At 48.2% G+C, this 15,000-nt stretch overlaps 2 protein-coding genes across 5 annotated transcripts in view; one reads left to right on the forward strand and one right to left on the reverse strand.

The window, feature by feature from the left end:
• The window catches only part of LOC123515584 (pseudouridine-metabolizing bifunctional protein C1861.05-like), a 321,550-nt gene that overhangs the window by 54,526 nt on the left and 252,024 nt on the right, over positions 1-15,000 (forward strand). The gene's annotated exons all lie outside the window — the stretch shown is intronic.
• The window catches only part of LOC123515587 (leukocyte antigen CD37-like), a 280,350-nt gene that overhangs the window by 44,897 nt on the left and 220,453 nt on the right, over positions 1-15,000 (reverse strand). For all 3 annotated transcript variants that reach the window (XM_045274343.1, XM_045274342.1, XM_045274341.1), the window contains one exon: positions 125-3,008. In XM_045274343.1, coding sequence (XP_045130278.1) covers positions 595-1,860 — 1,266 coding nt within the window. In that variant the 5' untranslated portion in view covers positions 1,861-3,008 and the 3' untranslated portion in view covers positions 125-594. The remainder of the gene's footprint in view (positions 1-124; positions 3,009-15,000) is intronic.

Here is a 15,000-nt window from a genome sequence, read left to right on the forward strand (position 1 = left end):
CGCCACCGCCGCCACCGTAGCAAGAAGTGAGCATCAGCAACAACAGCAGCAGTGTGCAGTTTGCAGTGGGCGGAGTCTCGGCGTCTAAAAGTAGCACATGAATATACGTATTATTGTTGCTTACCTTGTGTGTGAAGGGGCGGCAGCAGGCGTGTCACCGCGGTGTGGGAGCGGCAAGCAGCGTGGCTAGGGCGAGGCAGGGGACCACCCGCTGCCCTGCCCTCTGTGGTCTGGGAGGGAGGGAGAGGCACGGCTCGTCCTGGCCCTCACGTGTCCCTCACTGTCCTGGCGTCATCGTCGTGACCTTAAGTTACGGAGGCCTTAGGTTTGGTTTGTGCCTCGCGCGTGGTAGCCGCGACCCAGTGCCTACGAGGCCCGGGGAGGGGCGGCGGCGCGAGCCGGGGCGCGGGGCAGGGGGCGGTGTAAGGCTATGTGGGGTGTCCCGTGACCCCTGACCCCGGACCCCCACGCTGGCCCCAGCAGCGGCAGCGCACTACTACATCCACTACCTGGGCTCAGGCCCGCCGCCGCTCACGTGGACTTTCTGCTCCACCCTCCCACCAGACGAGTCCACAAGGAGGCCGCTCGCCATTATCATATTTGAGTCTGCCGCACGTGACGCAACTCGCGCAGTTCTGTCACGTCATTATTATTGCCATTAGGCTTACGCTTGTCCGGCTGCGGGCGACGCACGGGCGTGTCCGTGATGAGGGCGCAGTGGGAGTTGGTGTCGGACTCTGCCCCGTCCGTGTGGCTGGGCAAGTGGTTGAGGCGGGGTTGCGTGAGGGGCGTGGCGGCGCCCGACTCTGAGTCTTGATGGCCCTCGCCGCCCCCGTCAGGCGCCCCCGCACCATCCCCCTCGCCGCCGCCTGAGCTCAGCAGCCCCCCGCACTCCGCCGCCTTGTCAGGCGACACGAGGCCCAGTGCCGCGGCGATCTCCGGGTTGGGCACGCATGGAGCCTCGCCTTGCAGGATTTTTATTTTTTGAATCATTTCTTGTATTTCAAAGCGTAATATGCCAACAAAACACAGTTTGATAAAAGCTATGACACAAAAACCGAGAATCATAAGCGTCTCCGCTGACTCGAGCAGCCAGCGCTCCAGGTGCACCAGGCAGCCCTCGTACTGGTCCCGCACGTGGCTGTTGTCGCCGCACGTCAGATTGCGGTAGCTGGCGCGACCCTCGAGGCGTGACGCACTCTTTGACGCTTCCGTGGGAGGCTTTTTCCGTGAGAGCTTCACGTGGCGAGGACTCGGGTCAGCCTGGTAGTTGACCGGACGAGTGCTGGGCGTCACGCTCCTACCTTCGTCCATGACGCAGCACGACGCCGGGAGCCTCAGGACAGACTGGCCCTGGCGCATCGCCCACTGCGTCTCGTTGTAATCTTGCGGCTCTGCGACGCCGCAGCACTTGGCGGATCGCTGCAGAGTGTCCCACGCCTCCGTCACGTCCGGGTCATTGCCATACTGGGTGTGGAGCGTGTTGCGGGCGTAAGGCAGCAGGCCGTCTGTGAGGTGAGCGAAGCGGTACAGCCACACCAGGCCCACCACCACATCGCCCAGTAACAGGAACAGCAACAGAAACCAGTAGATGTTGAGGAGTCGCTGGGAGAGCCGCAGGGCGCCCACACATCCCAGCGCCTGCAGGACTCCCGCCTGCAGCAGGAGAGCCCCGTAACCGTAGAGGAAGGTCGGGTGGTAGGCAGGGGGTGTGGGCACGAGGGACAGGTACGGATGAGTTGTCACACGTAAGGCCACGCCCATAAATACGAACACTGACACGAGCAGGACGGCATTGCACGTGTAAATCCAGAGGCGGTAGTAACGCATTGCCTTGCGTAGGAACATTACCGCGGCCATGCGAGGCCAGACGCCGGCCCCCCCAGGTGGAGGCAGCAGCGGCGGTGGACCGGGCGGGAGCCACAGTCGCGCTGCGGCGGACCTCCGAGGCCGCCCGCTACACCATGCACGCCCACGCCAGGCTGTCGCGGGTGAAGAGACGCAGTGCGGGGTGCGTCACCAGGAGCCAACTGAGCCTGACTGGCGGCACACCCGGGCAGACACAGATGAGGGCCGCCCACAAACACGGTGACGACTGGGGGGTATATTTGGCAAGTCTCCTTCACCCAGCGCCACCTGTCAACACTCGCGGCCCGCCTCTCACCGCCGCCGGGGACTCAGGTTGGCCATGCTGTCCTGGACCTTGGCTCCCCAAACTACCTCTTCGGAAAGTTGCGGCGGGAACTATCAGGTTTCATAGCTCCTAGATGGATTGCACGGCTGCCTTGTGGCGCAAAGCTGGCTGGGCTCTGACTTCACGCACACACAGACATGGCAACATTAACACCGCTACGATCCAGGCCTTGCCACAGTTTGCCTCGTTCTGGAAGAGTCGGCAGGTCCTGCTGGCGTGTTAATGGTAGTGTGTCTGTTTCACTTTGGTGGGAATCAAGAGTGCAAGTTTCACGCGGCTCACTGGTGATCCTGACGCCTGGCTTCGCTGCTGGGGACCCCCCGGGCTCCCTGACTAAGAGGCGACGGCTTGGCGGGTGCCGCAGGATGGGGTGAGGGGTGACAGGCTGGCGTGGGCGTGGCCGGGATGGGTCATTGCCAGGGGTGGTGTGACAGAAAGGTGTCGCCGCAGAGCATGGGCTGCGTGAGGTGGGAAGCAGCAGCAGCAGCAGCAGAGGCCGGGGTGTGGCGAGGCTCTGGCAGCGTCCTACCACCCCCGGTCCACACGCACCGCCGGGCCCGCCATGACCCAGCCACTAGAGAGCGCGCGCCTCCCTTGTTGGCCTCCAACGGCCTCGACAGCCTCCACATTCGTCATGTCCCTCAGAGGGCATGAGGCGCGCCACCAGAGGCCCTCCTATCCAATGGAGGGTGAGTCGCCGCTGCGGGGCTGTGGCGTGAATGTAACAGAGGTAGAGGCTGTGCGTGTGAGTGCAGGAGCCTCGGTGCGCCCACCGTGGGTGTAGATGGCGGGCGTGGTAGTGCAGCAAAGGGATCTGTGGAAGAAAAGAAAACTGTTTTTAGCGCCCCAACTATATGTCACGTGGACACCATTATTGGTAGTCACTGAAAAATAGTCTTTGGAATTTCAAAACAGACTGTTATTTCTTTACTTTTTATTCTCATTTCTATTTCGGAGAATGTTTGGGAAAGGTGAGAAGGGAGGCGGGTCTTTTTATCCTCATGCTCACGAGGACGATAGAATAGCTACACACATTTACCAGACCGCTGTGTGTATCTGCTCTCACCTCATCCCTGACCAGCGCCTGACCAGCGCGTGTCTGCTTCAGGGACGGCAGCGCTGCGTCCCTCAACCACAGAGTCGCGGGATTTCGGTATGCAAGGCTCTGATCTCTCTCTTTGTCTGAGCGGAGCCATCAGCCCTGTCTAAACTTTTGGACGAGGCAAGATTGATCATGATGAGGGCAATCACTTTCAAAGTAATTATCATCCTTAATGTTTCCCTGGGCTAAATATATCCATCTTTTACTCCTTCTTCACCAACTCCTGCAGACACACCAACTATTTATACTATCCTTCCCTCCATCACTCACTATCCCTGCCTGCCTAATACTTTACCCCTCCTTTGTGTATTTTTATTCATCCTTCTTCTCCTTCCTTCACTGTTTTTCATGCCCCGTACCGTCGCCTGTCCCTCCCTCTCTCCCTGCTGGCGTGCTGCGGGACACTGTACCTTAAGCACCTCAGACGTACGGGCCATAATATCCTTCTGATAGTCACTCATTAATCAAGGTGAAGGATGGACACACTGTCACAGCAAGATTAATTGATGTCTGGTGGGAGGAGAATGTGTGTAGGGAAGGGGGGAGGGAGGAATGAGGGGACAAGGATGGGGAGGGATGGGATGTAGCATATTGTGAGGGTGATGGGCTCAGTTCATGACGATGTAATGTTAGAAATTGTTAACACACACACACACACACACACACACACACACACACACACACACACACACACACACACACACACACACACACACACACACACACACACACACACACACACACACACACACACACACACACACACACACACACACACACACACACACACACACACACAGCCTCGCCTTATCACAAGTTGGATCGTAATGGCCTGCATCCTTATCGTTAATAGCCTCATTACCCTTCATTAGGAACACACTTAGACTCTGATTCTAGATTACCTCCCATTCCTCTTTCTAATTGCCCCCACTTCCCTCCACTTCTCTACACTTTCCTCCACTTTCCTCCTCAACACACAGCCTGCACTTCGCCAGCCTCTCCGTCACCTGCACTGCCGAGTCTTAATAATTTGCTAGGCGGAAAGTGTCTCCTTGGATTGCCTCTCTTGTTCTCAGCGCAGCAGGTGGCGAAGTATTGAAAGCTTTCTTAGTGTTGCCCTGACCTTGTGCCTTGACTTTCCGAGCATTGGATTGTAAGCAAAGGGAAGTGTTGGATTCATTCATGTTCCTGCTTCGTGTTCTTCCACTGTGATTTTTCGAACGTGGAAATTATGAGGGAAAATGTTAGGCTGAAAAACGCTCACTGAGGAAAGACTTGCTAAAGGAAAAGGCGTACTGGGAAAGACTCGCTGTTAAAAATTGGCTTACTGGGTAAAAAATATTACTGGAAAAAGCCCAATTGAGAAAATAAAAGGCCCAAAATATTGTTTTACTAGAGTAACATGAGTGTAGAATAATATGAACCATGTTAAAAGATATGTACTGAATCAATGATCCCTCACCGTCACCACCACCACCACCACCTCCTTTTGCATCTCTTCGGGCACGTGACGGACATTAAGAAGCCAGTCATGGAGTCATAGAGATTCAGCCTTATTGACAGCAGACAGTATCTTTATTCAAATGAGCTGGAAGGCGGCCAGCAGCGCCTGACTGGTATCGGCACCTTCCGCCCGCTTCACCTCAGCAGCGATGGACGTAATTAGTTCCTGCAGAGAGGCGATCCTTTAGTGAGCAGCCTCGGCGGTATTGTAAAGCCCGGCTGCTCTAATGCCCCATGCACACTCCGCTCTCGCTTCGCTTCTTCTGCCTCGCGTTGGTGGTGCGGTGGTGCAGTGTGGATAGCCAATACGAGGGTAGTGGGAACGGAGGAGAGGGGTGTGGTAGTGTCAGTATCTTGTGTGGTAATGAAAATAAGTTTGTGTTTTTTTTTTTATTTAAAGTGTTTTTTTTCTATTGTTTACTTTCATCTGTTTTGTTATTCGTCTATCTATTTATCTACCTCTCGGTTTATACTCATGTCTACTTATCTATCTATCTACTAAATCATCTACCTACATATACGTATAACACATGTATCGTGCACGTGGGAAGGCGAAAAGAGCTGCGTGTCTGAGAGCATGTCTATCTGTTAATCTAACTATCTATCTACCTCTCTCTTTATACAGTTATTTATCTATCTATCCATCTATCTATTTACTAAACCATTTACCTACATGCCTCGTACACACTGGAAGCCGAGTAGAGCTGCGTGTCTGAGAGCATGTCTATCTATTAATCTAACTATCTATCTATATCTCTCTTTATACAGCTATTTATCTATGTATCCATCTATCTACCTACATATCTAACACATATCTCGTGGACGTGGGAAGGCGAGAAGAGGTGCGTGTCTGAGAGCATGTGTATGTATGCCTACGGATGTGACTGCACACCCTGAGACCCAAGTGGAGACGAGGAGGTGGAAAGGGACCGCATCTTCACAGACATTACCTCGCGCCTCGTGCCTGCAAATAGGTTAATCTCGAGAACCGCATCAAATCCACCTCGAGTAATGCATTGGAGCCGAGCTAGCTAGGTATCGCGCGCCTCACACTCCCTCCCACAGGACTGTTAGCTCCAGGCGACGGGCGAAAAAGGATAGGAGTCTGTTGCTTCCTTGCTTCTCCAACTTTCAGACCTCCGTTGCTTGGCTGGCTTGTTGGATGCATGCTTTAGATGTTGAGGTGTTGATAGACGTCGTGATGGAGGGTGTGGGAGGCTGCAGTGGTGTGGTGGTGGTGGTGAGGGAAGGATGAGGGAGGGTGTGTTGTGAATTAATGGTTAGGAAAGGAGTGAGTGTATATATTGTCTCATTTATCCTTATTTAGTCTGGATATCTTTTTTAATGTTCTCTTTTCTCCTTCTCCTCCTTCTCCTCCTTCTCCTCCGTGGCGCGTCGTGGTGTTGTTGTGCCGTACCTCCTGCGATCCTTCCCCAGCAGTGGAAACTTTTCTCGTTGGCTTGCAATCTTCCAACTTTTATGTCTCCTTCAAGTCCGAAACCGTACCTTATTCCGCCTACTTGTTGTCCCTCTTTACTGGAGCCCGCCCTCGTTGTGGGGTTCACTTTACGGGGTTCCTGCTCTCTCTTCCTTCCCTCACACCTTCCTTCACTTTTCACTCCCCTCCTTTCCTTCTTTCAATTCCTTCTTCACCTTCCTCTTTTTTTTTTTTTTGCTTAAACTATTTGGTTTTAATTTGAGTTTCTTTTTGTTTTATCTTGTTTCGCTTTTATTTATTTGTGTATTTATTCACTTTTTTTCACGTTTTGTTGTGTTTGAGTATAATATGGTTTGGTGTATATGTAGGTTTTCTCTCTCTGTCTCTCTCTGTCTCTGTCTCTCTCTGTCTCTCTCTCTCTCTCTCTCTCTCTCTCTCTCTCTCTCTCTCTCTCTCTCTCTCTCTCTCTCTCTCTCTCTCTCTCTCTCTCTCTCTCTCTCTCTCTCTCTCTCTCTCTCTGTGCGTGTGTGATCAGGGACTTTTCCATTTAGACCACCACTATTTCTGGCAAGTGTTCACGTCCCCTCACACTCTCAGCACACGCACACATTCCCCCGACACGCGTGACATGACCCCACAACATGTATCAGAATGAGTAGAGAATATAGGTCTTGTCTTGGTGTCACTTCCCCCTTCGCGTGCTGCCTTGAAGGACGCCACCACTCTTGAGGTCAGCCTTCCTACCTTCCAAGTGTATGTTACTGTGAGGTCTTGCATTTCACAGGACGATTTGTTGTGTTTTTAAGTGAACCGCAGTGATTTAGCTTTTCTACTACGCTGTTTAGATTGCAGGTTAAGTTTGACTGTGGCATGTACTGGGAAATGGGTTCGATTTTCATTAGAGTTATTTTCAGGGACAGCAGAAATGTTTAGTTGAGGTTCCTAAATTTGTTTTTCGCCGTAAGTGTGGCATTATTTCCGAATTCCTACGACTTGTATTCTTTTAAGAGGGAGGTATCGAGGTATTTGCTCCCCAATTTGGCTGACGCTTTTTTACTTTTTAGAGAGCCAGCACTCAAGTGGGCCTTTTTTTATTTTTTTTTTTTTTGCCCTTGGCCGGTCCTCTTCCCTACGTAAAAAAAAAAAAAAGAAAGAAAGAAAGAAAAAATAATTCTAAAAAACACGTCTGTAAGCCACATCATCTTCCATCAAAGTCCTTCACAATATCCTTCAGTAGAACCTTGCACAGAAACCTTGCTGAAACCACTACTAGAACCAGAAACACATTCCTGTGGACCATACAATCCCACACTAGCACCCTTTAAGAGGTAACATAGGATTCAAACTTATCCCCTTCAGTTCTGGGACACATTTTCATCATGAATTTTTTGTGTTTTTAAACGATTTTATTTACATTAGGAAGGGTCAATGGAGGTCAGAAGATTGATGGGTAGAGTCTTCACTATTTTAATCCGCCACGTAAGTTTCTGAAGCTGTATAAAATCACCAAATAGTAAGCAGAATGAATATGAAAACGTGGCATGGTACTGAAAGGGTAAAAATAAAATATCAGAATCTCTCATACTGCTTTGGCTTGAAAAGAAGGAGTGTTGCTTCTCTTGTTTTAACCCAATCATGTTTAATTTAATCTCTCGTGTGCGTGTCCTCATATGCTTCCATGTAACAAGCTTTCCCGAGTTGCTTCATATATCTAGCAATAATCTGACAAGGATTCTGCATCATCAACAGGTAAAAAGGCACGAAACCCGAATTATCGTCTCCGTGGCTTATGAAAAGAGTCCTTGGGGGCAGAAAAGAGCGTTTAAGCATACTAATCCTAATATGATAAGTATAGAAAGTCGAAAATAAGCCTTAACACACTAAACATTGCGATGGTCATGTCACTCTGGGCCAGGTAAACCCAGGTGAGGTTGTCTTAGGTCAGGTACAGCAAGGTATTTCATTATAGCACATTATCCGCTAATTCCCTTTAATCTGCCTCGTCCTGCTGCTCCTCCTGCTGCTCCTCTCCCAGCGTGCAATCTTTTCCGGCTCAGCTTTAACATGTTATATCATTCGCCTTATTTATGACTCTCCTTACTCATATAAAGCGCAATAACTGGCAATTCTGACCCACTTATTCTCTGTAAATGAAAAGCCGTCCGTCACGAGGAACACAGCGTCACTCGTTACATCATTTCCCTTATTTATGATTCAACTTCTTCATGTAAATCTCAATAACTGCCAGTCATGATCCACTTATCCCGTGTTACTGAAAGGTTTCCCCCTCATGACCGCCAACACTGTCCTTAACACCACCAGCGTCACTTATCATATCGTTCATCGTGTTTATAAGAACTTAGAACTGGTAAACTCTGAAACTCACTGCCTGTGTATTTCCAGCTTCCTATGACTTGACTTCATTTAAAAGGAGGTTTCAAGACATTTATCGACTTTTGGCTAACCCTGTCGGATCTATAAGGGGACTGGCAACTAAGTGAACCTTTTTTCATTTTTTCTATTCCCTTAGGCCAGTTTTCTCTCCTACATAAAAATAAAGAAGATAATGTTTCTCCTTTCACACATATAGCATAATAACCGCCAGTCATGATCGTCTTACCCTTTGTTCTAGATGCGAGCCAGCACTGCCCTTAACTTCAGCCTCTATCTGTGAGGAGAACCAGTGTCGGGTAACGTACATGTAGTGTCTTGCTGCAGACACCACTGGCCACACGCGCTATGGCAACACTCGACGCAGTAAGCAAAGGAAAGGAATGGAGGCAGGTTTTGAGTCTTTAATACCTCGCAGGTGTGTTGGCTCTGCAGAAACACACACTAGCTATGCGGAGACTGCGACAACACGAGGCACAGTAAGGAAGGGAAAGGAATGGAAGAAGGTCTTATATTCCTTGAAGGTAAGTTACGTTAGCCACCTCGAGCAGTCTATTCCTCTATTGACACAGAAAAAGTCAATTACAACGTGATATAAGCTAGAAAATTTTAAGAGAAGATGACTATTTATTATTATTTTCCTGTAACACTAAAGCATTTCACTAGTGGAGAACAGTTCGTGTTTATATACAGGAGCACGCACACACAGATACGGCAAGACATCGCACAGGTCAGTAAGGAAGGCAAGGAATGGGCGCTGGTCTTGACTTCTGGCGGCTGTTTGGCTTCTGGCTTGGTGGGATAGGCGCTCTCATATCCCTGGAAGGCGTTACGGGGATCAGTATTGTCTCGTTGGTGCTTATTGCAGTGTGTGGGTGTGTGGGACGCGACACCTTCCCTCCAGCCTTTCCTATATTGTGCCCGCAGTGTTTTTCCTTTCTATTTTTAGTATGGAATTTCCCTTTGCTTCTCTTTGTACCTTGTTGTTAGTTCGGTGCTACAAATCCATTCAGTTCCTTACAGTTCTTTGTCTTATTGGTTTTGTGTTCACTTAGATGTTATATTTTGCTTTTTAGATTATTAGATGTGTTGCTTCCTTCTTTTGTTGGTTTAAGTGTATGAAAGATGACCTTCTTTTTATTCATTAACACTCTGTTTCCTTAACTGCTTTCTCTCGTTACTGGCGTAGAAAATTAACCCTTCTTTGTTCTTCCCTCGTTACCGTAACCATCCTCCTTTACTGCTAGTTCAGAAAATACATTGTTATTTCTATCCTCGCCGCTGTTCCCGCCGCTGGACATGACCAAGACCATTTTCCTACGTCACTAATGGGTGGAAACTGAACAGCGCTTCCTACACTCTTCAAGTAAACCTACAGGCACTATAGGCCACAACATAAAGAAAAATCTGTGGAATGAAATAGATGAAGGAAAGAACTGAGCCAAGCGAGGCGTCCCCTTCTATACAAGTAGGAGTTTGAGTTTTACCGCAGCCACAAACAGCTTTCCCCTAGGCGCTCCACTCCCTCAAGCACTTCCCCCGATCCCCAGGTACCCCCATCAGGCACTTCCCGTCAGGCAGTCCCCCTAAGGCAGTCCCCTAAGGCGGTAATGTAAGAGTGCAGGTGTTATGCTGTTGACGTTTCAGGAATATTTTTGACGAGTTAGAGAAAAATGGGAAGAGAGTCTGTTTTCAATGGAAGGTAAAATGTTTGAACGTTTGTGATATTGTGAATGTGGTTTTGAATTGAATATTGTATGATTGCTTTTTTACCTTCCATCGGTTATTCATTATTATTGTTGTTGTGGAGAGTGGAATAAATGGCAGTGTGGTCTGAGGGACATTTTTTTAAAACTAATATTGTGTCTATGTGCTTTTAATGAAGTTCTCAATGTTTTTCACGTCCACTCGCCGCAATAACACAGAAATAAAAAAAACGATTTTCTCTCTGTCTCTTTGTCTGTGTGTCTGTCTGTGTGTCTCCATTTGCGCATCCAGCCGTCCTAAAACCCACGGAACATTTCAAGCGCTGTAAAAATAAAAGTAAGATCCAGAAAATGTTTGCGTCAAGATAAAACCATCGTGCATTTACGTAGCGAGACTCGTGTGTAATGTATGTCGGCCATCACACATCAAAGAGCAGCCTGGCCAGCGAGCCTCATGCGTTTGCTAAATAATCACGACCACCTCCTCTCTGTTCCCGCTCCCGCCCGTCCACCTGCCCACCCGTCACTCGTGAATATGTACTGGAAATAAAACGTTTTCCAGCTAAGGGATCTCGTGTGTGTGTCTCTTTAAAGGGTTTGGAGTGCTTTTGGCCAGTCAGGATATACATATAGATAGATAGATAGATAGATAGATTGGTTGATAGACAGATAGTTAGACAGTTTATTGACCAAAGTGTTAAGTTCTGATTTAAAACTACAAAACAAACATGATGTATTGGACACACTGTCTGTTAATGCATATAACACACACACACACACACACACACACACACACACACACACACACACACACACACACACACACACACACACACACACACACACACACACACACACACACACACACACACACTATACGAAAATATCACAGCATTTATTTACATAATCATTTTTCTTCCCTCCTTTTATATAATTTCCAATACATGAAGACTTTATAGCACGCGTTCCCCCTCTCCCTGTCTCCCATGCTTCCCGTGTCTCCCCGTGACGGTCAAGCTGTCGCCCCGGGGAGCTAACCTGCCTACTATGTCCTCCCCACCACGTCCTAACCCCGCCTCAACCAACCCCGCCCCACTGGAGGAGGCAACCATGTTATAAAAAACAGCAGGCAATAGAGATTGATTCTGGATATCGAAATACTATCAAGAGCCTCGCCGAACTCTCTCTTTACCTCAGTCTTGTAGCTCCCTGTGAAAATTCCAGCATTATTTTTAGGATCGTAGTCAGAATAGGTTTGGTCTCTCACCACGACTATTTTCAAAGGCCACAGAGACGATTAACCGGGTTTATGGGTGTTTTAGTATTAGTAATGCATAAATTTCCTTATTTCGTCACTATAGCTATAGAAAACACTTAAAAATAACTACTTGAGCTTTATTGAATGTAGAGAAACATTCACCCACACAATTACATACTCACCCACACACTCACACCCTTACCCACACACTCACACACTCACCTACACACTCACACACTCACCTACACACTCACACACTCACCCACACACTCACACACTCACCTACACACTCACACATTCATCCAAACACTCACACACCAACCCACACACTCACACACCCACTCACACATTCATGCACTCGGCCACACACTAACGTACTCGCTCACACACATTTCCATCCACCCACATGTTTGTTTATGGATATGGTGCTCTGTTCTCCCTTTTTCCTGAGTGCATCAAGGGATAAATTTGTGCTTATCGTGCCTCGTCCGTCACGAGTGTTGGGGGAGTGACGAATGTGACTGAGCAGAAAGTGATTGGGATATTTTTAGCTAGTGACCCTTCAGTGCTCCTTCCTGATGACTTACTGCAGTGTTTTTCTTTTTATATCTTTGTTTCTTGCTCTTTCTGCCCGTGTGTGTTTGTGTATATATTTTTTCTCTCTCTACCTCCCTCTTCTCTGTTTCTCTCTGTCTCTCTTCCCTACAAAATCCATTCCAGAAGCATTTAAACGTGAACTGAAGGCAATACGACCAAATGCAACAGTCAAGCAGGCACTCAGCTAATAAGACAAGCAAGCATCGCAGTTAGCAAGACACACCAACATTACAGTGAGGCAAACCAGCACAAACATCCCTATAAAATTCCTTAGTGAATGTCTAGGTTCGATAAGATCTTGCAATACGAAGCCAGCTAGTCAAACACCCACCTAACCAGCCAGTCACCCATCCATTTAACGAGCCAGCCAGCCAGCCAGCCAGCCAGACAGACAGACCACTCTGCTTTCCTACGACTCCTGACTCATACGTGGAATCCCAAAGCTTCACTGCAGACTGAGTTTAGCAGCGGGACACGAACAAATGTCTCTCTCACAGTCTCGATGGCCTTTCCCAATGAGACTTTTTATGTCTTCCCAATACTACCACCACCTTCACCACCGAGGCTCCCAAACAAGCTGCCGGAGGAAGAGGAGGAGGAGAAAAAGTACGAGGAAGATAAGAAACAAAAGCCCTTCAGAATTATGCTATGGCAGTCTCTTCTCTTGTGATCTTTGTTCCTTTGTTAACTATCTCATTTCATTGGTTATATACAGTCAGTTTCCTTGTATTTCTATTACCTTACCAGCAAAGAACAGGAGTGTGTGTGTCTGTGTTCCCTCTTGCATCTAGCGCGAGGAACAACCAGTGAGCGAAAGAGGCGAGTCAAGGCAAGCAAGGATCGAGAAGTAGACTCGTGAAAGTACAGAGGGAGATGAGAATAGCAGGGAAGGATTGCAGGTGAAGGGTGAAAGACGTAGGAGTTTAGAGGAAGGTCCAGAAAGGGAAGCAGAAGCAGAAATAACCAAAGAAAGAAGGTGGGAAGAAGAAAGAAGACAGAATGGTAGAAAGAGTAGGTGAAACAGGGAGAGGGAAGCAGAAATAGAAAGTAGAGTAACTGAAAGGAAAAAGAGAGTAAAGGAAAGCAGTGAGAGAAGGCAAAAGAGGCAAAGAGAACCATGAATAGCAAGGAGAGGAGGTGAAAGCGAATATCAAAGAGCGAATAGAAGAAAGAGTCAAGGAAAAAAGGGAGAGAAAGCAGAAATGAGAGAGAGAGAGAGAGAGAGAGAGAGAGAGAGAGAGAGAGAGAGAGAGAGAGAGAGAGAGAGAGAGAGAGAGAGAGAGAGAGAGAGAGAGAATGTGAAAGAGGAATAGGAGAAACAGGAATAACAAGGAGAGATGAAGGTGAGGGGTGAAATATGGCGGAAGAGAGAGGGAATCACATTAAGGAAGAGGAGGAGGAGGAGGAGGAGGAGGAGGAAAAAAAGGAGGAGGAGGAGGAGAAGGAGGAGGAGGAGGAGGGAGGAGGAGGAGGAGGAGGAGGAGGAGGAGGAGGAGGAGGAGGAGGAGGAGGAGGACGGGTGGCTGGGGATGAGTGATGGCTGAGTGATTGCACAAATTTCCGCTCACTATCAGAATGACGTACAAAGTTTTTTTTTGGACTGTTGTTTCTGTCGCCTTATCGATCGTCTGCCAGTAAAGGAGGGGGGGGGAGGGGAGGTGAGAGAGTCTATCCTCCTTCTCCTCCTCCTCCTCCTCCTCCTCCTCCTCCTCCTCCTCCTCCACATGCAGATAACCTCCTCCATTTGGTATATATCTGTTTTCCTTTTGTTGTTTTTGTTGTTTTTTTCTTTTCTTATTCTGGTGGTGATTACGTCTGTATATTCTTGCTCTCTCTCTCTCTCTCTCTCTCTCTCTCTCTCTCTCTCTCTCTCTCTCTCTCTCTCTCTCTCTCTCTCTCTCTCTCTCTCTCTCTCTCTCTCTCTCTCTCTCTCTCTCTCTCTCTCTCTCTCTCTCTCACACACAGAACATTTCCATCCATAACAACCTATCTCCCTCTCCCACGCTCTCCCAGCTTCTCCCTCACCTGCAGAATGGAAGGCCTCTATGGACAATACAGTTTAATATACTAATGCACAATCAAACAGTTACACATTCAATGATAAAGAAAAACCAGTTACAATTAGACAGGGAACGAAAACTATCGGGAAAACAAACGAAATAAATAAAAGGCAAACGATGCAAAAGAAGAAAAAGAAAACGAGATTGCAAGAACTAATCAAGAAAAACAATAACAGAAACACTAAAAAACAAACAAACAGACAAGAAAGACACCCAAGAAACACACACAAAATAAATGAATGAATGAATAGAACAAAAAAAATTAAGAAGAAAAAAAACAAGATTACAAGAACTAATCAAAAACAACAACAGCAACAAAAAAAGATAAAAAAAGACACACAAACACACACACACACACACACACACACACACACACACAAGCACAAACAAAGCACGACTCTTAACTACCACCAAGCGACACTGCCTTCCCTTGCCATCCCTTGCCTTTCCAAACCTCGCCTCACTCCCTTTTACTCCTATTCGCCTCGTCTCGCCTCGTCTTTGCCGCTTTCCGGGACAGATTAGGCTCCGGGGATGGTGGTGGTGGTGGCGATGAGGCCTTCCAATGTCTACACAACCCGCCTCTTCAGACTCCAGCAAGTTTTAACGAGGAGCACCGTCTCGTATCCGGCGGGAGAGTAAAGTATGGTTCCCTCTTACAATAGGCGCTGCAGAAGGAGGAGGAGGAGGAGGAGGAGGAGGAGGAGGAGGAGGAGGAGGAGGAAGACACGACGGATGGTAAACGAAACAG

The sequence above is a fragment of the Portunus trituberculatus genome, chromosome 39 (genome assembly GCF_017591435.1).
Source record: "Portunus trituberculatus isolate SZX2019 chromosome 39, ASM1759143v1, whole genome shotgun sequence".
Classification (NCBI taxonomy): Eukaryota; Metazoa; Arthropoda; class Malacostraca; order Decapoda; family Portunidae; genus Portunus; species Portunus trituberculatus.